At 44.1% G+C, this 22,782-nt stretch overlaps 1 protein-coding gene across 1 annotated transcript in view; it reads right to left on the bottom strand.

The window, feature by feature from the left end:
- Positions 1-2,422: 2,422 nt before the first annotated feature.
- The window catches only part of L2HGDH (L-2-hydroxyglutarate dehydrogenase), a 47,213-nt gene continuing 26,853 nt past the window's right edge, over positions 2,423-22,782 (bottom strand). Inside the window, exons 4-10 of the mRNA XM_077819676.1 lie at positions 21,527-21,658; positions 17,028-17,190; positions 15,616-15,650; positions 14,611-14,778; positions 13,966-14,123; positions 10,045-10,176; positions 2,423-4,880 (exon numbers count right to left, since the gene is read on the bottom strand). Coding sequence (XP_077675802.1) covers positions 4,685-4,880; positions 10,045-10,176; positions 13,966-14,123; positions 14,611-14,778; positions 15,616-15,650; positions 17,028-17,190; positions 21,527-21,658 — 984 coding nt within the window. The 3' untranslated portion in view covers positions 2,423-4,684. The remainder of the gene's footprint in view (positions 4,881-10,044; positions 10,177-13,965; positions 14,124-14,610; positions 14,779-15,615; positions 15,651-17,027; positions 17,191-21,526; positions 21,659-22,782) is intronic.

Genomic DNA, 22,782 nt, shown 5'->3' with positions numbered 1-22,782 from the left:
TATGCCGTTTCTTCTGCTCCTTTGAACCCACATAACTTTAGGAGGGCACCCCTGGCAATTGCTACTTCCCTTTCACTGCTGCCAAAACTATGGCAAAGTGTCAGTAGTCTACACTGGGAGCAGCTGACCACAGCAGTCTGGATACTTTATCCTGGGCGATGGGCACAGCAGCAGACAATATAGTTTCATCATGTGGTGAGAGTACTCATTCCATTCCACTAGTATCTCTAGAGGATGTTAAACAGAAGTTACTAAAGTTAAACATTTTAAAATCAGCAGGTCCATATAACATCCAAGAGTTTTAAAAGAGCTGACTGAGGCACTGGCTGGACTGTTATTGTTGATTTTCAGTAAGTCTTGGAGCACCGGGGAAATTCCAGGAGACTGGAAGAAAGCTAATGTACCAATTTTTAAAAGGGTAAACAGCATGATGGGGGTAATTATAGGCCTGTCAGACTGACATCGATCCCAGGCAAGATAATGGAGCAGCTGATACAGGACTGATGAATAAAGAATTTATTAATTTTATTAATTTATTAAATTTGATTAATAAAGAATTTAAGGAGAGTAAAGTAATACATGCCAATCAACAGGGGTTTATTCAAACAAGACTCTGTCAGACTAACTTGAGATCTCTTTTTGATGCGATTACAAATGTGGTTGATAAAGGTATTAGTGTCGATTTAATCTACTGACCTCTGTATGGCGTCTGACTTGCTGCTGCATGACATTCTGATTAAAAACTGACAATATAAAATTAACATGGTACACATTAAATGTATTAAAAACTGGCTAAATGATAGGTCTTGGAATGTAAGTGTAAGCAGGGAATTATCATCAAGCAGGTGTATTTCCAGTGGACATCAGTTCTTGGCCCTATGTTATTTAACATTTTTAATCAATGACCTGGTAGAAAACCTTAAACCAGCTGTGATAAAACTTGCAGATAACACAAAAATTGGGAGAGTGGTAAATAATGAAAGACAGGTCACTGATTCAGAGCAAGCTTGATTGCTTGGTAAAATGGGTGCAAGCAAGCAAGATGTGTTTTAATACAGCTCAATGTAAATGTATGTATCTAGGAGCAAAGAATGTAGGCCATATTTATAGGCTGGGAGACTATCCTGGGAAGTAGTGACTGAAAAAGTGGGTCATAGTAGCTAATTAGCTGAACATGAGAGCCCAGTGTGACTCTGTGGCCAAAAGGGCTAATGCAGTTCTTTACATGCATAAACAGGGGAATCTCCAGTAGAAGTAGAGAAGTTATTTTGCCTCTGTATTTGGTACTGGTGCGACCACTGCTGGGATAGTGTGTCCAGTTCTGATGCCCACAATTCAAGAAGGATGTTAATAAATTGGAGAGGGTTAAGAGAAGAGCCACAAGAATGATTCAAGGATTAGAAAACCTGCCATATCGAGAGTTTGCTCCTTGAGTCTATCTATTTAGCTTAACAAAGAGACGGTTAAAGGGAGATTTGATTACAGTTTATAAGTATCTACACAGGGAACAAATATTTAATAATGGGCTCGTCAATCTAGCAGAGAAAGGCATGACATGACCCAATGGCTGGAAGTTGAAGCGAGACAAATTCAGTCTAGAAATAAAGCACAATTTTTAATGGCAAGAGTAATTAACTATTAGAACAACTTACTGAGGGTCCTGGTGGGTTCTCCATCACTGAAAATTTTAAAATCAAGATTGGATGTTGTTCTAAAAGTTCCACTCTAGGAATTATTCTGGGGGAAGTTCTCTGGCCTGTGTTACACAAGAGGTCAGACGAGCTGATCACAATGGTTCCTTTTGGCCTTGGCATATATGAATCTCTGAACCCTGCCCACAAATGCGTAGCAGGAAATATCCAGGACCTCATGTTTCTAGGATACTTGCCAATTCCAGGTAAATCATGACTTTTTCAAACCCTATTAAAAGGGATTGACAGTTGGTTTGTGTATAGTCTAGCTGATATCAGAGTCATTATGCTGGCCTATTTAAAGGCTTGGAATTTAACTAACAGAGGCACTGCAGAAGGATAAGCAGTTTCCCTTTTGTTGTCCTTGCTGTGCAGTATGTTCTTGGGCTTCAAGCTTCTGGGTGATCCTGAGAGGAAAGTGAGTGCATTTAACCAGAGCCTCCTCAGAAGAGACATTTAGCTCATTCTTATAGGTGGTTCTGGGTAATCCTACTGATCACACACTTTCCTATGTGGGAAAGAAAGAACTCTCTCTTTAAGCAAATTTAGGTATTTCTATGCACAGAGCCACTGACTGCCCGAGGTCGGTGTTTAACGCTACAGGCCATCCACAGGAGCTTTCCTGCAAATCAAGAACAATTTGTATGCCTAGTGGGATGGGGGGAAGGGTTAATGTAATATTTTTAACCACAAAATACAAAAGGACATGATATTGGAACAATACAAGCGAACTGGACATTTTATTCTTTTCACACTTCTTGGACAAAGCTTCACTTACGTGCGAACACCACTATTGTAGCAATTTACAGAATTTTAAAATGTTTCCTTTTAAAAAAACGTTGTTTACAACTCAACAGAAATAAAGACTATTTTACAGAATTTGATAAAAGATTCAGAGCTAAAAAAAATATCTAATAAGCTTTAGCCTAAACAGTTATCACCCTGAAATTTAATTAAAAGAGAATTCCTTATAAAACTATCAGGCTGTACATTCAAACTCCCTGATTTAAGAATCAAAGTGCATGACTGGTTTACTTTTTAACATTCTTTATTCTGTTAATACACGTTAGAGCCACACCTCATGTAGGAGGAAGTTACTTTGCAATCTTCTTGTATTTACTGTTGATAGGCAACACTTGGTGAGCGGACGTATTTTAGCTGTGCAGCTATGACTCTTGCTCAACTAGTCTGCGTTAGTGTTTGAAGCATCTGGAATCCCATTCTAGCTTTATTTCGGCTAAAACTAACGTGCATAAAGATTTCTCTTCAAGAGGCGAATTATTTGGGTTTATAAATTGACATATTAAGTTTAGTAGGAGTTCGCAAATATTTTTCTGATAAAGTACATTTCATCAGAAAAGCCAAGTAAGTGTTAAAGCCCCTGCATTGAGAACTTCTAGCCTATTGTATACCAGAGATGTAGAATCTGTTTATGTACCCGAACTCCTGTGCTAACACAATGCAGTGTACGTATATAACAGAAATCTATAAGGTAATCCTTTAAAAAAAAAAAAAAAAAGCGGCCAAATTGTCTGGTAGGCAGCTAACCACCCTTAATTATCTACATTTCCCAACATCTCCTGCACACATGCTTTTAAAGTGTACTTTGCAGCACTACGTCCCTGGGGCCATACAATTATCTTTTTTGTAGTAATTATGCTGTACATACTAAGACACTCATAGTTCAGTTAGGAAAGAGCTTGTTTTAAGTCCCAAGATTTTAATGAACATTCTCTGCATTCCAGGGAACGGTTTCACTTCCAGGCACACTTCTGAAAACATTTCATAGTGTTTGAAGCAGCAAGTGTGTCTTTCAGTGATACCAATCAGTAGTCTCGAAGGTCCCCTCCGACCAACAGATGATTGGAAGTGGGAAACTTTCATGACTCACTGCTATTTGGACTCGAAGTGAAAGTAGTGTACAAAATGACTGAACTAAAGACAGATTTCTGTAATTTCCTCCCTTTCACATTGTTTTTACGAAGTAGATTTTCATCCGATTGCTCAATATGCTGCACAAAAGCAAGTTCATTTTGCATTATCTGTCTTTAAGAATAATTATTTGCTCTTCACTGACCCCCATGTTTTGCTTTTATGAAAAATGGCATTTATTTCTCTCTGATCTCAGTAGGAAGACAGTGCTTGTCTAGATCATCTGGACTATGAATGACTGTGTGCATATGCAAATCAAGTAAGACATCCAAAGGAAATATAAAACCAATTGTTGGGCTTGGGCCTATCTCAGGTACTGTGCATTAATGGAGAAAGCAATGAATGTCAACTAACATTTTCAGCGGCTCCCCAATGATGCAATGACAAAGGATTGTTTACAGTACTTCCATATTTACATTCCTTAAAGGGTGTTCACCAGTTTTTCTCATTTTGTTCAATAGTGAGGAGGTGAATTCCCCAATCTCTTGAAAGAGGGAGGGACCATCACAGCCGCTCCCTGGCCATGATGCCTCAAGGGGCCACCTTGCTGCAGTGGAGATGCTGGGAGGTCCTGTTTAAACCAGAGAACATGGGAAATCAGAGTGCGGGAAGCCCATTTGGCAATAGCTCTTTCTGTTCCTCCTACAGCCCTCTAGTGACCACCGAGCACCAGTTAGTGCTAGCACCATGCACAGAGAGGCAGCTCTTTGGGGGGGGAAGGAGATGTCACTGACTCTGCAGTTGAAGGTGGCTCTTTTCTCTCTTCCAGCTGGGCACTCACTGATTCCTGTCCCCCCATCAATACAGTATTTTGGGGGTGCTCTCCATTCCCCCAGGACTTATCTGATCTCACAATGCCTGGTTAGTAAGTAGAGAAGTAAAGGCTTATGGAGGCAAACAACCGACATGCTAGTTTTGTATTCTACAGACTAAATGCCAGTGTTCATCTGCTGAACAAGACGACTTCCAGTTTATCTTCACTCTGACAAACTGCAGACTTCATTCAGTGCAGTCACACAGCTAACCAAGGGTGGATACAAACAGTGCGGTGCCGGTTCATTTCACAAGCCAAATCTTCGCTCCGCTTCATCTGCGATCATTTTTGCAATGGCAAGGGAGGAGGTAGCGGCAGGAGATGGGGCATTTCTGACATGAAGAACTCTGCTTCCAATATCGCCAGTGCCTCCATCGAATACGAAGTCATCTACCAAATTTCCATCCCGGTCCAAGGCCTGGGCTCTTACTCCAGCTGGACCCCTGCAAAAACAAAGGAAGACTTGATAATTAGAAAGAAAACAGCATGGGCTAATGTTATCTAATAAACCACGCCAAGTTGTGAGAGATGCTAAACAAAATACTGGCAATTCCTTTTAGGGCATTTAAAAGTGAAGCAAGACCTAGGAATAAACACCGATCAGTTACAAAACATGCAGGTTTATAACAGTGTTAGCTTGTGAATCCCCTTGAGGTGAGATGGGGAACCCTAGAAGCTTGTACATCTAGCAGGCCACAGAAACAAGGAAGCAGACTAGAGCTAGTCTATTTCACCTGAGAGAGATGTGGTCTAAAAATACAGCTACACTAGATCTAATCCAAGCTCTGACACTTACCCACCCCCTGAGATCTGGGCAAGTCATTTAGCGTAAACACCACTAAAATACCTCTGCCACAAATATCCATATTTTCTCCAATTTTCTCTTGTCAATAAGGGAGACGGATATTAGCTCACAGCCACCATTATACTTACCCTACATACATACTGTTGTATAGAGATTTTGTTACTGAAGAATATTTGTACCATTTGGGGCACCATGCCCTTCCTATGGAAACTGCAAGTCAGATGTGACATGGGGGAAATATTCTGCAGCTGTGCAATGTGTGTAGGCTGTAGTCATAGATAGCTATTCCATGCTGACATCCCAGCAGTGAAACATGACTATGAGGTTCAGTTATTGTATTTCCCTCTCAGTGGAGCTTCCTGGAGGGCAGTGCAGGCAGACGCATACCTGCTTACTGGATTGATCACATCTATCACCGGTATTTGTATGGCCTCTTTTACCACTGTATCCAATGTCTCACACTCGTCATGTGTTCACCCTCACAGCACTCCGTGAGATGGGGATAATAGGAGCTTCCCTATTACAGATGGGGAATTGAGGCATGGAAAATCTAAGGGCTTGTCAACACGAAGAATTTTACTGGTATAATTATACTGCTGTAACTCACGGTTATTCCAGAATAAAAGTGCCTTTTCCCAGTTTGGTTTATGTCACTAAATGGGAAAAGGGCACCCTTAGTCCATAAGAAGTGTGTCTACACAGGGAGTAATTCTGGTATGAATACAGCAGTATAATTATACAAGGATGGTTATGTCAGTAAGTTTCCCCATGTAGACGAGCCCTCAGTGACTTGCCCTAGGTCACACAGGCAGAGCAGGGAACTGAACCGGGTCTCCCAAGTCCCAGCCTAGGATCCTAATCATTGCACCACCCTTAGGCTTGCCCTGCAGTTTTCGCACTGGATGCTGATGAGGAAGAATGACTGTAAGCCAGCTATGTTCATTTGAAAACTCTTTGAGCAGGGAGAAGGCTACATGCAAGACTTCCATCTTGAGTTTACCCTGATGATTCTCTGCATGCCAGTAATATTAGCCATTTAAGAATTCTTCACTCAAGCCTCAGGGTTTGTCTATACATGACAGTTAATCTGGAATAAAGTAGGGTGTGAATTTACAGCGGATTAGCTATTCCTGATTAACTCCATGTGTGGACGCTCATACTCCTGAAGAAGAGTGTCTTATTCCAAATTAGCTTAATCCACTGTTATAATCAGCATAGCTATTCCAGAATAATTTGCTTTCGACAGCCCTTAGAATGGGAGTGGACCACACTTTTCTGTAGCCGCCCTTAACGAGGCATACAAACTGTTCTATATCATCATGGTAATTGAAAACCAAGGCAAAGTATTCGTTTAGTTTTTGGGCTGTACGCCTGCACCTAGATTATCTTTAATCTCCTTCCCATTCACTCTGAGTAGTGACTCAACCTAATCCTTCCTTATTCTCTCTTTATTTATATAACTAAAACCCCTCTTATTTATTTTAATTTCCTTGGCAAGAGCTAATTCAGATTGACTTTTAGCAATTCTCACTTTATTCCAACATTTTCTAATCAACCCCTTTTTCCATTCGCTATAGGCTCTCTGCTTACTCCTAATAACCTTTCTGAGGTGGTTATTCATCGAGCTGGGTCTGGAGCTTTTCCCTGCAAGTTTCTTCCTCTTGGGATGCAAATTTCAGATAGTTTTGGTATAGCTGATCTGAAGAAGTTCCAAGCCTCCTCTGTATTTAAGTCCTTGTGCTATTCAAGCCAGCTGACTTTTTAAACTAAGTTCCTTTAATTTCCCAAAGTCTGGAATTAAAAATAATAGTTGATGACCTGGTTTTGATTATCCAATCTCCAAAATACACTGGAGTACAGTAGGAGGAGTTCTTGAAAGGTCCTCAAATTCAAAAACCCTCTTGTGGCAAAAAGTAATTACTACATCTTTCCGATTGCAAATCAGCCTGGGAATTGCTTTTGTATTGGACCAACTTCTGTTGGCGAGAAAGACAAGCTTTCGAGCTTACACAGGTTGTCCCCCTCACCAACAGAAGTTGGTCCAATAAAAGATATTACCTCACCCACCTTCTCTCTCTAATATCCTGGATCCTATGGCTACAACAACACTACATATAGGAATTGCTTTGCCTGCCTACCCTTTCAATACAAATCAATAATGATTTGGTTCTCTCTTTTGGATCTCTCTAAGGATATGTCTACACTGCAGTTAAACCCACAACTAACCCGTGTCAGTTGACTCAGGCTTGTAGGGCTTGGGGCTACGGGGCCTCTTTACCTGCAGTGTAGCTGTTTGGGTTTGGGCTGGAGCCTGGCCTGTGGGACCCACCCTCCTTGCAGGGTCCCAGAGCCCTGACTCCAGGCAGAGCATCTGCATAGCAATTAAACAGCCCTGTAACCCGAGCCAGAGTCAGCTGACACTGGCCAACCACAGCAGGGGTTCTCACAACAAATTTTTTGGTGGCCTCAGAGTGTGAATGATGGTGTGGGTAGTGAGCCTGGGACCAGAGCCTGCTATCGCGTGGATGGAACCCAAAGCCCCGTAACCAAAGACTGCCCACCTGCCCTCGGGAAAGTGGGGCATTCACCACCTGCCTGCACCCCAGCGTTTGTGTCTCCATAGGGGGGCAGGGCTGAACCCCCACTGGTGGCCCTGGGAGAGGGACCACTGTCCCCACCCTCCAAATCACAACCCAGGAGGATGTGGCCACAAGAAAAGCCCCTGGTGGCCGCATTTGAGAAACACTGCATTAGGGTATGTCTACACTGCAGTGTAAACCCAGGGTTAGTAGAACTCAAGTTAAAAGACCTTGGGTTTGTTAACCTAGGGCTTGAGTGTCTACACTCATTTGTAACCTCCATGAATTACTGAAACCTTAGGGCTTTGGCATCTGCATTGCATTATGCTGGTCCGAGTCCAACCACCTATATCCCAGACTTCCTAGGGCCCTCCCAAAACATGGCTGCTCTAGCCCTTTGTTCGTGGTGCAGTGTGGGAAAATTTGACTGTCCAAAGGTCAAAGAAAGTTGGCCCATGGGACTGTGGAATACTTTTGGCAGACTTCGAGAGCACAAGTCCAGTGGGGCTGCATCTACACTGGCAAGCATTAGGGCTTGAATGCCTGACTCAGGCTTGGACCCTGCACCTCTGTGGGATCCTGCGTCCAAGCCCTGAGTTAGTATAATTTGTGTGTAGATGGGAGGGGGTTAGGCTTGAGCCTGAGTTTGAATCCTAGGCTTACACTGCAGTGTCGCGTACCCTAACATTTTTCCCCGGGCTTCCAGAAAATCAGAAGATTGTTACTGGTTTCGTGTCAGAGACGAGAACCACTAAAGCTGCTTCACTAGGTGGAAACAAGCCTAAGTCACAAAGAGGAGATTTCCTCTTCCATCTTGCACCTCAGAGTTCTTCCTCTAGGATCCTCTGACCCCTCACATTTTCCAACCATCCCCCATTTTCATCTCCCTGCAAAAGCCCCACATTCCCACAACATTCTCCCCCATACGGAGGGCAGGCTGTTGCTCCCAGACCCCCATCAATGCTGCTCCCAACAGAACAGGTTGTTAAAAACCAGAGCAGTTCTCCCCAGCAGGGTCTCTTCTGTGCAGTGTCTGCAGCATTCCCGCTACTTGGGATCGTAGACTCTACCAACTGAAGAGACCTGTCAGGGTCTCTAGTCCGTCTCCTGCCAGCTGCCGTGTATGGCTTGCTTCCCAGTGTCCCAAGTAATGGGGCACGTGCCACTTCCCCTAGAGAAATTATTTCTTGGCCATCCTAACAGACGGTCCTCTGAGGAAGGTTATCCTGATATTTAACCTCAATTCTCCCCAAACACTTTCACCTCATTACTCCTAGTCAGACCTTGTGACAGAGTACAGAGGCCAACCAGATTTCCAAGCACACTGTGCTCATACCTCATGCAGGTGCTCTGCGGGAGCAAGACTGAGGACATGAGGCTCAATCAGGTTCTTGAAGGAAAGCAGGAACCTTCAGATCTGCTTGCGAGCCAGAAGGGGAGGACGCTTGGGGAAGGCTGGGTTCCACAGCCAGTGGGGCATGACTGGGGTGATTATCCAGGCAGAGGATTTTCTGTTTTGTTTCTGGTTATATAAGAGTATATTGTTTCATTTTTTCTCCTTATAAGAAAAAACATGGTCCGGAAAAAAAGAAAACTCTGTCACACAGACAACTTTTGGACAGAGTGCTATGGCAGCTATCTATTCCACCAGTTTGGAGCGCTCACTTTTCTTGTGCTAGATTTCTTTCCTTTCCTTCTTGATTTTTACACCCTTCAAATATTGAGAAGCGTATGTCCCCTTCAGCCAAATTGGGCATATTTTAGCTACCTTAATTTTCCTCCTATCAATCTCTGCTGCTTCCTAATAATTTCTGTTGCTACTCTCTAAGCTCCTCCCAACTTGTCCATCTTTCTCACAATGAAGGACAATGAACTGAACAGGATTTTGTAGATGTGATCAGACTGGTCATACAGAGGAACTATTATCTCCTCCTGTGAAACGAAGCTTTTGAGTATACAGGCCAAATGGCATTGGCCTTTTTCACTTCTCTATCACATGGCAAACACTCACCTATAGCCCCTGTCAACCCTAGTTCTCGTCCAACTTTACTACCTCCCAGATTTCTCCCTCTCTGAGTATCAGTGTCGAATTTGCTCCCTCCCCAGGATATATTAGCAGTTTTCCAAGCTAAATCGCAGTTGGAAAGGAGGGAACTAATGTCAGATGTATGAATCTGTACAATAAGGTTTAACAAACAGTTAAATACTAAACAGTGTTTTTACCTGAGTATATCACTGATGGTAACTTCAGGGATGAACTTTTGAAGTTGCTTCACCTGTGCACTAAGGAAACATGCTCTGTACATTTCACTCATTCCGTAAGAGATGTTTCTGAACACCAGTTTCCATAAACCACTAGAGAGTGAGACAAAACAACATCTGCAGATAACAGAATGGCATCCTGCATACTAAGTGCAGATTTACACCTCTGATAACGTACTATATGAAATCATTACAATCTACACACAGTATTAAATATGGATTGTGCAATCAGCTTCCCATCCCCACCATCCAATGACCTTCTCGTATTGGCTAAGAGAATTACCACATGGCTCCTTCTGCTTCTAAGGACATCACCCTTTCCTCCAGTGTAGGATTCCTTCCCTGTAACAGGTTGGACCACAGAAACCCCCTTGGGACTGCCAACTGATGTGCCGAGACTACCTCTGAGCCCGTTTTCCCTGCCAGCCTGGGACTCCGACACCCTGCCTGGCTGTGCCAGACACGCTAGCCTGCTACAAACACAGACCCAGGTCTGAACTACGTCCCACAAATTGCAGGCTTAACTGAAAACAGCTTAAGAAGTGCTCCTGTCTCGAGCGCTCAGATGCCCAGCTCCCAATGGGGTCCAACCCCAAATAAATCCGTTTTACCCTGTATAAAGCTTATACAGGGTAAACTCATAAATTGTTCGCCCTCTATAACACTGATAGAGAGAGATGCACAGCTGTTCCTCCCCCCTCCACCCCCCCAGGTATTAATACATACTCTGGGTTAATTAATAAGGAAAAAGTGATTTTATTAAATACAGAAAGTAGGATTTAAGTGGTTCCAATTAGTAACAGACAGAACAAAGTGAATTACCAAGCAAAATAAAATAAAACACGCAAGTCTAAGCCTAATACAGTACGAAAACAGAATACAGATAAAATCTCACCCTCAGAGACATTTCAATAAGTTTCTTTCACAGACTAGACGCCTTCCTAGTCTGGGCACAACCCTTTCCCCGGTACGATCAGTAGCGTAGCTAGGGGGGAGCAGGGCAGCGGCTGCTCCCCCACTGAGCAGAAGTGCCGTCTTTTTAATTCTTTGGCGCCTTTTAAATTTTTACTCACCTGGCGGCGCTCCGGGTCTTCAGCAGCACTTTGGCATCAGGTCCTCCACTCGCCCCAGACTTCGGAGGCATTGCGGTGGCGGGAAAGGGGGGGGGGAGATCCGGAGCGAGTGACGGACCCGACGCCGAAGTGCTGCTGAACACCCGGAGCGCTGCCAGGTGAGTACCAGGGGTTGATGCCTTTTTTTATCTCCACTCCCCCTTTTTCCACCTGGCTACGCCACTGGGTACAGTTCTTGTTCCAACTCAGGTGGTAGCTTGGGGGTTTCTCATGGGGGGAGGGATAGCTCAGTGGTTTGAACATTGGCCTGCTAAACCCAGGGTTGTGAGTTCAATCCTTGAGGGGGCCATTTAGGGATGTGAGGCAAAAATTGGGGATTGGTCCTGCTTTGAGCAGGGAGTTGGACTAGATGACCTCCTGAGGTCCCTTCCAACCCTGATATTCTATGATTCTATGACTGCCACTCCCTTTGTTCTGTTCCACCCCCTTATATATATCTTTTGCACAATGCGGGAATCCTTTGTCCTCTCTGGGTTCCCACCCCTCCTTCTCAATGGAAAAGCACCAGGTTAAAGATGGATTCCAGTTCAGGTGACATGTTCACATGTCACTGTAAGACTCCAAGCCCTCATTCCTCCCAGTCTGACAAACAGGAAGGCCTGCAACCAGAGCCATCCACAGTCAACTGTCGTGGCTGATGGGAGCCATCAAGATTCCAAACCACCATTAACAGCCCACACTTTGCATAACTACAATAGGACCTCAGGGTTATATTTCATATTTCTAGTTTCAGATACAAGAGTGATACATTTATACAAATAGGATGACCACACTCAGTAGATTATAAGCTTTGTAATGATACCTTACAAGAGACCTTTTGCACGAAGCGTATTCCAGTTACATTATATTCACACTCATTAGCATATTTTCATAAAATCGCATAGAGTGAAACGTCACAATCACTCTTTCCTCCAGTGAAGGACACCTTCCCTACACTAGCCAGACTGCTTTTTAGAGCTCTGTGATGGGCTTCACAGACCCCACTCCAAGGTCCCAGGACTGGTGGAACATATTGGGCCAAGAAAGCTCTGCCCCTCAGCAGCTGCCAGGCATGCTCCCGGTGGAGGATCTGCTTAAAAGAGAGCTCTGGCCGTCCAGCATGGGGGAAGGTGGAGAAGAGACTGGCTGCAAGAAGACAGGCAGGCTGCAGCTGCTGAGGCAGAGAAGTCTACAGGGGAAGGACTGGGACTGTGAGTAAGGCTCAGCCAGGAACCCCCTTCCCCCGACTAAGTGAGGGGACAACTGGACTCTGAGGGTGACCTAGGAAGCATCCCCTCCCTCAGCTGATGCCCTGAACTACTAAGGCTGTAAGAAGGCGGCTGGGGCCACGTCCCATACTGAAGGGAAACAGGGAAGGTAGGAAATAGCTCAGGGGAGGCTGATCTGGAGTGGCGGCCAGACAGGACTGAGCCACTCCTAGCCTCTCTCCCTTTGGGCCCTGAGCCGGACCCGGTGGAGAACATGGGCCCGGGTCCCCCTATCCTTCCCTCTTCCCCCAGCCCCCTGGGAGTTCCCAGAGGACTCTGTGAGGGTGACGGACTGTGGCTTGGCTGACAGGCCCCTGGACTGCTGAGAAACTGTCTGCAGGCTTGGAGAAACTGTTTGGCTGAGGCCTGACCGCTAGGGCAGCCGGCCCCTAAGTGAAGCCTGCTACAAGCTCATGTAAGTTTTAAAAATGAAGCTATTTCTGCGGACGTTAGGAGGAACTAGCATCCAGAGATAACTTCGGGATTCTTCTTTGGGAGATCAGAGGACAAAGGATTGAAAACCCTACACACATTTAGAGGAGGAGACAGAAACCACTCCAGAGACATCTTCCACAACCATTAGGAAAAGAGCAATGAGCTTCTGAGGAGGGGGAAGGTGCCTATCCTCTCCCTGATTTGTGTGCATGAGAGAGAATTATTAACCATTCCACACAGCTAAAATCCCTCTGGTCACCTATACAGGCATGTTGCAAACTGTATCCTTAAAGAAAGGAAAATTAGTCACATTTGGACTTTCTGCTGAGCTCCCTCAGGGATAATGAATCATAGAATATTAGGATTGGAAGAGATTTCAGGAGATCATCTAGTCCAATCCCTGCTCAAAGCAGGACCAATCCCCAACTGAATCATCCCAGCCAAGGCTTTGTCAAGCCTGACCTTAAAAACTTCAAAGGAAGGAGATTCCACCACCTCCCTAGGTAACGCATTCCAGTGTTTCACCACCCTCCTAGTGAAAAAGTTTTTCCTAATATCCAACCTAAACCTCCCCCACCACAATTTGGGACCATTACTCCTCGTTCTGTCATCTGCTACCACTGAGAACAGTCTAGATCCATCCTCTTTGGAACCCCCTTTCAGGTAGTTGAAGGCTGCTATCAAATCCCCCCTCACTCTTCTTTTCTGCAAACTAAATAACCGCAGTTCCCGCAGCCTCTCCTCATAAGTCATGTGCCCCAGCCCCCTAGTAATTTTCATTGCCCTCCGCTGGACTCTCTCCAATTTGTTCACATCCCTTCCCTTTAGTGCAAACACAATCAGGTACTGTTTGGGCGTGTGGAATGGAAAACAAGTGCCTTGTGTCACTCAACACTGACCTCCTCTACACAGAGACAGTCTCATTCCTGCCTCCTCCAAAGGAGGCAAATGAGATACAGGGCACTCAGAGTGGGGGTGTGACAAAAGTGGGGAGCTTCTGACAGAGAAGTGGTGGACCCCTTCATTCAGCAAAAAACAACCACCACCCACTGAAATGAAGATATTACCTGTATACAACTGCATCTATAAAGTCTCTGGCACTGAAGTCATACAGTTTATAACCCTCTCGCTTAAAGGCTAGCACTGCATTAGGACCAAGCCAAACATTGCCATCCATCCTCGGTGTGAAATGAACTCCCAGAAAGGGAAACCGAGGATCAGGAACCTGCAGCAGAAAATGAGAACTGTAACCCCGTACAAAACAGATTCAGAGACAACAATGTAATTGTTTGATCCAATAACATTCTCAGGAAAGCGAAAGTCAGCCCCTTTGCAGGAGACACAGAGAAAACATTTATGATTTACTGTGGACTTAGACGTTAGTCGAAAGATAATAACAGAAGAAAAAAAATGTTTATTACAGCCTTTCAAGATTATTCTCACACTGGCCAAGTAATTACTATCCTCACACTGGCCAAGATATCACTTTGGTGGATGATAATAACTATCATTTGTTGTTTTGTCTTCAGCTATCCTGGTAAAAGTCAAGTGAATATATTGTGTACCTGGGCATCTCTACTGAAAGTTGACTGCCATAATTCTAATTTAAAGAATTCAATACTTAATATTTTTTAAAAAACGACTACCCAAAACCATGAAGTTGTCTCAGCAGCACTTGGTTCACATTGTGAAATGCACAGAATATTACGTACTGGATAAATGTTTCCTTTAACCATATAGCATTTTTCTGGCTTTAACACCAAGTAGTCTCCACGGAAGGGCACAATGCGAGGCTCATGGCTGCATCCACTGATTTCGGACAGGCGGTCTGAGTAAAGTCCTGCACAGGTCACGATATGTTGACAGCGGATTTCCTCTCCCTGCCAAAAAATCAAACCCCACAACTACAAATTCAACACATTAAGAAGAAGAAGAAAAATTAACCTATAAACCACAAAAAACAAGCCAGGATCACAAAGAACAACAATCATGCCTTTGAAAGATCAGGTATTTTGCATGCTGGAAGTGGATAACATTTTTGTAGTTTATTTTTATTTGACTCTTGAAAATATTCTTTCTTCCTTCCCCACATTGAAAGAGAGGGCAGTGCATCTACATCTGGCTTCCTAAAACGGTAATACAGCAAGTAGTTTACAAAAGTTGGAACAATTCTTATAGGAAAAACATAACTAAAGTATCAGTTGTTGGATTGCCTTCCTCAAGTGCAATGCATGGAACACAGCGGTTTGCCCTGTAAAATAAATGTGCGTGTGTATAATACACAAAGACCCATCATGCCTAAATCAGAGATTTAGATCCTCCAGGTAATTGAACTTTTCCCCTTGGAATTTTCCTATTTCACTCAAACATCAGGAACACTGGTGCCATTCCAGCATGCAACTCCCTGACAGGTTTTTGTTGCTGGAATCTATTATAGCGGTGGTGTATCTAACTGACCACCAAAGAGTACGCAAAATATTTTAATATCATTACCAAACTACAGTAAAATCTTAACATGATCCTGCCATCTGTGTGCCATGTCAGTTTGCCTTCATAAACAGGTGTTGTATCATCTAGCACAGCACGTCCAATGTTACCAATGTTTTAATGGGTTTTGAATTATAGGATTCGTTTGTCACAGCGTGCTAGTAACTCCCAAGAAGAAAAGCAGCAGAGTTTTCCCTATTAATCAATTCAATATTAGGTTTAGCTCTTACCTTCGAGTTTCTAACAATAACTGGATATTTCATCCCTGCAATAGAATTTAGATGTAAAGAGGTTAATAGAATCCATGCTAGAAAAAGAAAACCAATAGTACAGCCAACTTTTCAGGATTGGAGTCCAACTGGGGAACCCCAGACTATGGAGCAAGCATTGTTCTGATGGGATTCATAAATAGAAACCTAACCGTTTTCTGTTTCCTTCATGTATTGTATTACCTCTTTCCACATTCTGAGGGCTTGGCTACACTTGCGAGTTACAGCACAATAAAGGAGCCCCGGGCGCACTAGCTCACTCCCCGTCCACACTGGCAAGGCCCGTAGAGCGCTCTGACCCCGTGGCTACAGCGCTGCTGGTCTCCACCTCGGCAAGTGGAACAACGTTTGCTGTGCCCCCGCTGGAGCGCCACGGCGTCAGTGTGAACGAGGTGTTGCATTACTGCACTCTGACCAGCCTCCGGAAACGTCCCATAGTCCCCTTAAGTCAAGTGGCCGCTCTTGTCATTGTTTTGGAATCGCTGTAGGAATGCAGATATGCCCTTTGAAAGCTCCGTTTCTGACAGCCGGCTGCTTATCTGCTCCGAGACAAAGCAACCATTAGTGTGGAATGCTGTGTGAGAGAGAGGCGGTGAGGGAGGAAAGGGGGGGGTGGGTTCTGCTGCTGTCTGAACTTACAAGACAGCACGCTGACATGCTCTCAGCTCCCCAAAAACCCACTCTCTCTCCCCCCACATACACACAACACACTCCCTGTCACACTCCACTCCACCCCCCCATTTGAAAAGCACGTTGCAGTCAACTGCATGCTGGGATAGCTGCCCATAATGCACCGTGCCCAATGCCACTGCAAGTGCCCCAAATGTGGCCATGCCAGTGCGCTTGCAGCTGTCACTGTGGACAGATTGCAGCGCTTTCCCTACTGAGCTCTACAAAGGTGGGTTTGCCTCAAAGCGCTCTACATCTGCAAGTGTAGCCATGTCCTGAGATCTGTATCTGAAGTAGACCCAGTTTGCTCTCCAAGACAGAAGCAAAGAGCACTGTTATAAGCATGTGCACCCAATATTCAGCTGCCGGAAACTATCCTGAGAGAATAACTTGTTTCACCTAAGAGAGAGTCCTATTTTACTGGACATTTTTTCTATGTTCACTTGAAAATTATAACTTTTCTTCCTAAAGGTGATCTGCCCTGGGAAAAAGTGGGTTGTTCAGTTTGATGACCTATCCCAGCTGACATAATTTTGTCACTGGGCTAAACAGATCTTTACTAAAAAGAGAGTTTCAAAAATATGCAAGAGAAAAGTAGCTACAGCCCTTTCAAGTACTTTTAGTTACAACAGAGGCCTTAGGGCAAAACTTGTTATGAAAATAGATTGCAATGTTATAAGGAAGAGAGAAGAGGGAGTGCTTACCGTCTTCACTTTCTGAAGGACTTTCTTTAGCCATCTCCATGTCTGTTACTTCAAAGTCAGTCAAGACTGCGCCACCCACTTCCTGGAAATCTTCCGCATAGGACAGGGCCACTTGTCTATAATTCACAATGCCAGTGTGTGGGGAGTCAAGGGCCATCACACCCTGAAATGGTATTCGATGAATTACAGGAAAAAAATACAGTTGGGTGGGTACCTAAGATGTGTGCCTCTAAATGGCTCTGAGTCATAAATCAAGTTATACAACCCTTGCTTTTAGGGTTGTATAATCCTGCACCACAGACAGTGCACTATAATGTGCATATGGCCACCCTGGGCGTTTTCCCTAAAGTGCAGTTGTTTCTAGTGCTTCCTGTCACTAAAAGCCAATTACATCACCTCTGCTGTGAGTTACTCCCTGAAATGGATGTCTGTTCCCAAAACTGGTCTTTCCTAAACCAGAGAATAACTAGCCGCTACTCTGTCCCGAGCCCAGGCAAGGCGGGTGAAATTCTTATGTCACTCACTGGCACACTTATCTTTGGATCGAAGGGACTCAGTTTCCTGTATGACTGATTTCTTTCAGCGCACTGGTAAGGAACACATCCATGCCTTAGCTCCCCAACTGTAAAATGGGGAGAATAGCACTTCCTACCTCACAGAGCTGTTGGGATAAATATATTAAAAATTGTGAAGTGCTCAGAAACCTCAGATAGATAAATAGAATAAGATTCAAAACCATAATGCAGTTTTAAGTTCCTTTTGATGAATTTTGTTCATATATTTAATACACAGTGCAATGCGCTCTTTATAATGAATGTACTGTGCCAGTTCTCTTCTATTCAGGATATTGGGAATCAGCTCAGGACAATGGAAGTCAATTCAGGTTACCAGGGTGCACTGAATCAGACCCACTTGATTTTAGTTATTTGCAGAGCTAAATGCTTAGCCAGATTATTAATGCACACATATATTTCTACACATTTTACACAATAGCCGCAAAAGCTAAATTAAGGTAATACTAAGAGTCCCTTTCAGACAGGTTTTTGTCTGTCTTTTTTTACCACATAAATCTAGATGGCTACAGTAACTTCTAAGCAATCACCCACACAAACCACTTCAACAGCAGAAAACTTTCAGATGAAACTATACAGAGATGTTTCCCTCCCAATTTTCCTTCCAACAAAAGAAACAGTAATAAAAAGTCTTGAAACTAACAGGCTGACCACATTTCTGATCTCCTCCTACAGTAAAGAAATACATGAGAGAGCAAAGTGTTATGTAACAATTCTAGCACAAAAACTGACTACATTCAAACTGGTCTGAATCAGAACTGCGTGCTTCCAGCCGAATAGAGATTTGCACTTGCTACCCAACATTCACTGATATTGCACATGATTAAGGCCCTACTTGAATTGCAGGACGACTGTCAAATAATTGCAGCTGAGTTCTGGACAAGACAGGGAAAATCACGGAAAAGTAATAATGGATCCTTATTATTTGTGGTAATTTGGAAAAGCTGACAGCAGGAGCCCCCGCTGTCAGTCCCAGGGCGGCTGGCACTCCCGCTGTCAAAACTGTGATGGAAGCTAAATATTGCAAGATCTGTAACATCGTAAATTAAGTAGGGCTTTAAACAGGACTATTATATAGAGAAAAGATCCTATCAGCAAAAATTCACACATGGGAGCTCTGAACGGGGGAGAGGAAAGCCTAACTACTGATTGGTAACCATTCCCACTCCCCAGAGAAAGCTTTCTAATCCCCATTGGTGATTAGACTCTGTCCAACCCTGGGTACATCAATATTACAGAAGATTCTATTTTGTCTCAAGTCACTATTTGAGACTCACAGTTTTAGGCTCTAGGTGTGTGACCCAGGGATTGCTTGGTGTCAACATGGACAGGGGCAGCTATGCCTTGCTGAGTGAGGATGCAGGGGGACAGGGGAAAGTGGGGGGGCAGTATGGGGACATATGCAGATATGCCTGGCTGAATGGGGAGTGGAGGAGCAGGGACACACGGGGACAGTGGCAGATGTGCCTGACTGAATGGAAGAGGCTAGACATCAGCCACGGTCTGCATGGATGAGGCTCCCTAACAATCCCTTCCCCGCCAAAAGCCTGTTCCATACTTCTCCAACCTGCACCCAACAACCCTCCAAGTTCACTCCCAGGCTCCTTCCCAACAATTACTTCCCTCTTCCTCAGCTCTTCTGTTACCCCTGACTCCCCCAAGCCTTTGCACTGCTTCTGAGGGGTGCGGGAAACACAGTTCTGTATTGTAGGTTAAAAGAATTATTACTCAAAAGTTCTGTATTAATAGGTCTAGTAAGGAATCAATTTGTCAAAAACATTTCCTGAATCTTTTTTGTTTTCTGTATTGTTACAGACATACTTGCTGACAGGTATTTTGAAATAAATTACCAAAATAATTGAAACTGGTGTAATAATATTGTTATTTTGACAAATAAAATATGCAGAATTTTAAAATATTGTGTGCAGAATTTTTAATTTTTTGGTGCAGAATTCCCCCAGGAGCTGAGGCAGGCAACATGCTTTGGACAGATTCTTTCATATAGGGGGTAACTGACACCCGGTCTGGCCATATGTGTATTGTCTGCTTCACAATGGAGGCTTATTTGCATACTGAGCTACAAGGTAATTAAGATTGTGGAAATCAAAAAGAGACTGCAAACTCTAGGATGGAACAAGGAACAGGAGGGTGTCTGGTTTATGAATAAAGATCAAAGCACTGTGTTGATATATCTGGGGTTGCAAAGGGACACCCAGGATTCTTCACCTAGGAAGCAAGCTGACAGTGTGTTCGCCTTCTGAATGGAAGGTCACAGGCAACCTGGCTGTAAAATGCTGTAAGGATCTTTGGGTGAACAATACTTAGACATGAGAGCACCTTGTTAAATAAGTGTAGGCTCTAGAATGCAGGTTATGATTTTATTTTACACGTATCCATTTGTTTCCAATAATTATATTTGCTATTATTTGAACCTCTACTCTTTGTTAAAATAAACTTTTTCTTGTTTTCACTAGAGCCATATCTAAATGCTATATATTAATTGGAGTGATGATCTGAGGTAAAACTGGTAAGCTGGGGTGTATTGCCTCCTTGGGAGCAGTGAATATTATGACTGTCCAGTGGAGAAGGACTCGAAACTCCCGGGGCATGCTCGGAGGTTCTAGTGTGCCCATCGCTAACCTGGAAAGCGGGCCTGCGGATGCCTGGAGGGGGGTGCTTGTGTTCCCCATGGCTGGTGGAGCCTTGAGCTGATCCACAGCAGGCACAGACAAGCCATCCTCCCGCTAAGGACAGGTGGGAGTGAGGTGCCTCACAACCCTGGGTACCCCCGGGAAGCATCACAAGGTGAAATGATACTTGCTTTCTGTAATGTAAAGATATTGTCTGGTGTGACAGAACAGGTCTATCACTTATAATTAGAACAGCAGCAGGTCCATATCATCGCTCAAAATATAGTTGGAAAGAAAGCAGCCTACTAGGTAAGCACCCTAACTTTTTTCATCACTCGCTAGTGGTTTTGGTTTTTTATTGCCCCCTCTCATCCTTGCTTGGCAGATGTGTTTGGAGTCACCGAAGGTAGAGCAGAAAGTCCAAGTTTCCTCACAGGGACAACATGGACCACCAGTTTGGAGCAGCTGGGAGGCACCATGTTGGCAGGACGAATAGAGAGATGATAGGATGTGTGGTGACAGATCATTCAAACTGGAACCCCGGAAATAACTTTCTCAACAGGGATCTAACCCCTTCAAATGTCACCTAAAGAAAGAAATAAAGCTGATCTCTGGACTGAAGAAGGCACCCGGGGAAAGGTTTTGATTTTTTTACCCAAGGAAGAAGGAAATATTATGAGAGGCAGGATAAGAATAGGTATCACAAGGACTGGTGTAGAAGGTGGTGGGAGAAGTCAGTTCCCCTTCTCTACTCCACTCAAATCCATCTATCTTAGGGGTTTATACTGCCACCCATCACCACAGTATCTGACATCCTTCACATAAACTCAATAGCCATAGCGAAGTCCCAAGAAGACTTCATGGAATTTCTGGCATTTTTCCCTTTTTGGAGCAAAAACTCTACTTAGGGAAGGGTTTTTTGGGGCAGAGTTTTGTAGGGGGGGTTTGGGTGCAAGAAGGTGTCAATGGTGGAGGTTTCAAGGAGGAAGGTTTTGCAGCATCTCCTAAAATTGGGTTAGGAGATCATTTCCTAAAAATACGGCTAGTATCATTTCTTTAAAGAGGTATACATAAGCAGGGTTGGTTTTGTGCTAAATATTTCTGTACTATAAATTAATTCCTTTTTGCTGGCAGTTTTTATACCATTGGGATTTCAGGCAGGCTTTCCTTTGAACATATCACCCATTGAGACTGCCACGGGGGCAGCGTCATCTAGGATTTGTGTTTAAAAGAATGTAACAGATCACTTAGATAAACTACCGCTTTTCATTCCATTTAACAATAATAAGCAACTTACCCTGCAAAAGGGCTCCTTTGCTTGTATTTCTTTTGCACTTATCAGTTTCAGATCTCTGACGTTGTTCAGCAGCCCTCTCTCATACAGTGCTCTGAGTCTTGGAATTTCTTCTTGTTCAACAGCTACTATTAGCTTCAGAAGGGATGACAAAGTTCAAGAGAGACATCAACATGGTAATAAATACATTTGCAGTGCACGAAAATGCGAAGGAAAAGCTAGTGTTCATCAATGCACTGAACAGAAGACCTTACTAAACACATACAGTAACTCCTCGCTTAACATTGCAGTTATGTTCCTGAAAAATGCTACTTTAAGTGAAAAGATTTTAAGCAAATCCAATTTCCCCATAAGAATTAATGTAAATGGGGGGGTTAGGTTCCAGGGAAATTTTTTTCACCAGAAAAAGACATTATACGTGTATGCGTATATATATGGTGACAGGGTCGGGCCAGATGGCTATAGGTGAGTAATTTTTTTGCAAAAAAAAAGGTGTTTTTTTATTTGCATAACACACTTACAAAACAACACAACAGCATATGCAATGTGTAACACAGCAACCAATCACAATTGTTTTCTCATTAGCTTCAGGGGAGGGAAGTGTTCAAGCTTGCCTGGGCCCAGAGTGGGGGGCTTCCTCGACTCTCGTGGTCTTCCACCCTTCTGAGTTACCTGGTGGTCCAGAGCGAGGGGACTTCATCGACTCTCAAGGTCTGCCACCCCATCGAGTTACCCGTCGAGTTACCTGGCGCCATGCTTGAGTGTCACCAACAATTCCCTCCTCTGAAAGCACCCAACAAAAGGGGCAGGCTGTGGGGTGGACAACCCGGGGGGGGGGGGGTAATGTGTGAAAAGACCCCCTAAGGTGGTGGTGTCTGCAGCAGCAATGGCTGGGGCTGGGGTCCCTTACTCTCTCCCCCAATCAAAGGGTCAAAACAAAGGGAGCCGGACAGGGACACCGAGCAGAGAGCCTCGGACAGTGCCCATTGCTCCTCAAAAGCGTCAAGGGAGTCGGTGGACGCCGCCCAGAGGAACTCTGTCCGGATACGTGAACGGATCGAGGATCGGAAAACGGCCCCACAGTCACAGGAAACTCCATCGGCCAACCTCCTCTCTCTGGTTTTATAGATGGCCGTTTTAGCCAGGGCTAGGAGGAGGTTAACTAGGAGATCCCGCGACTTTGTGAGGCCACGGATGGGGAGTACATAAATAAAAAGGTGAGGGGAAAAATGCAACCAAAAACATAATAAAAGATTTGT

This window comes from Eretmochelys imbricata, chromosome 6 (genome assembly GCF_965152235.1).
Source record: "Eretmochelys imbricata isolate rEreImb1 chromosome 6, rEreImb1.hap1, whole genome shotgun sequence".
NCBI classification, from domain to species: Eukaryota; Metazoa; Chordata; order Testudines; family Cheloniidae; genus Eretmochelys; species Eretmochelys imbricata.
Note: the sequence above shows the minus strand (reverse complement) of the source record. Positions and strands in the feature narration are given on the sequence as shown.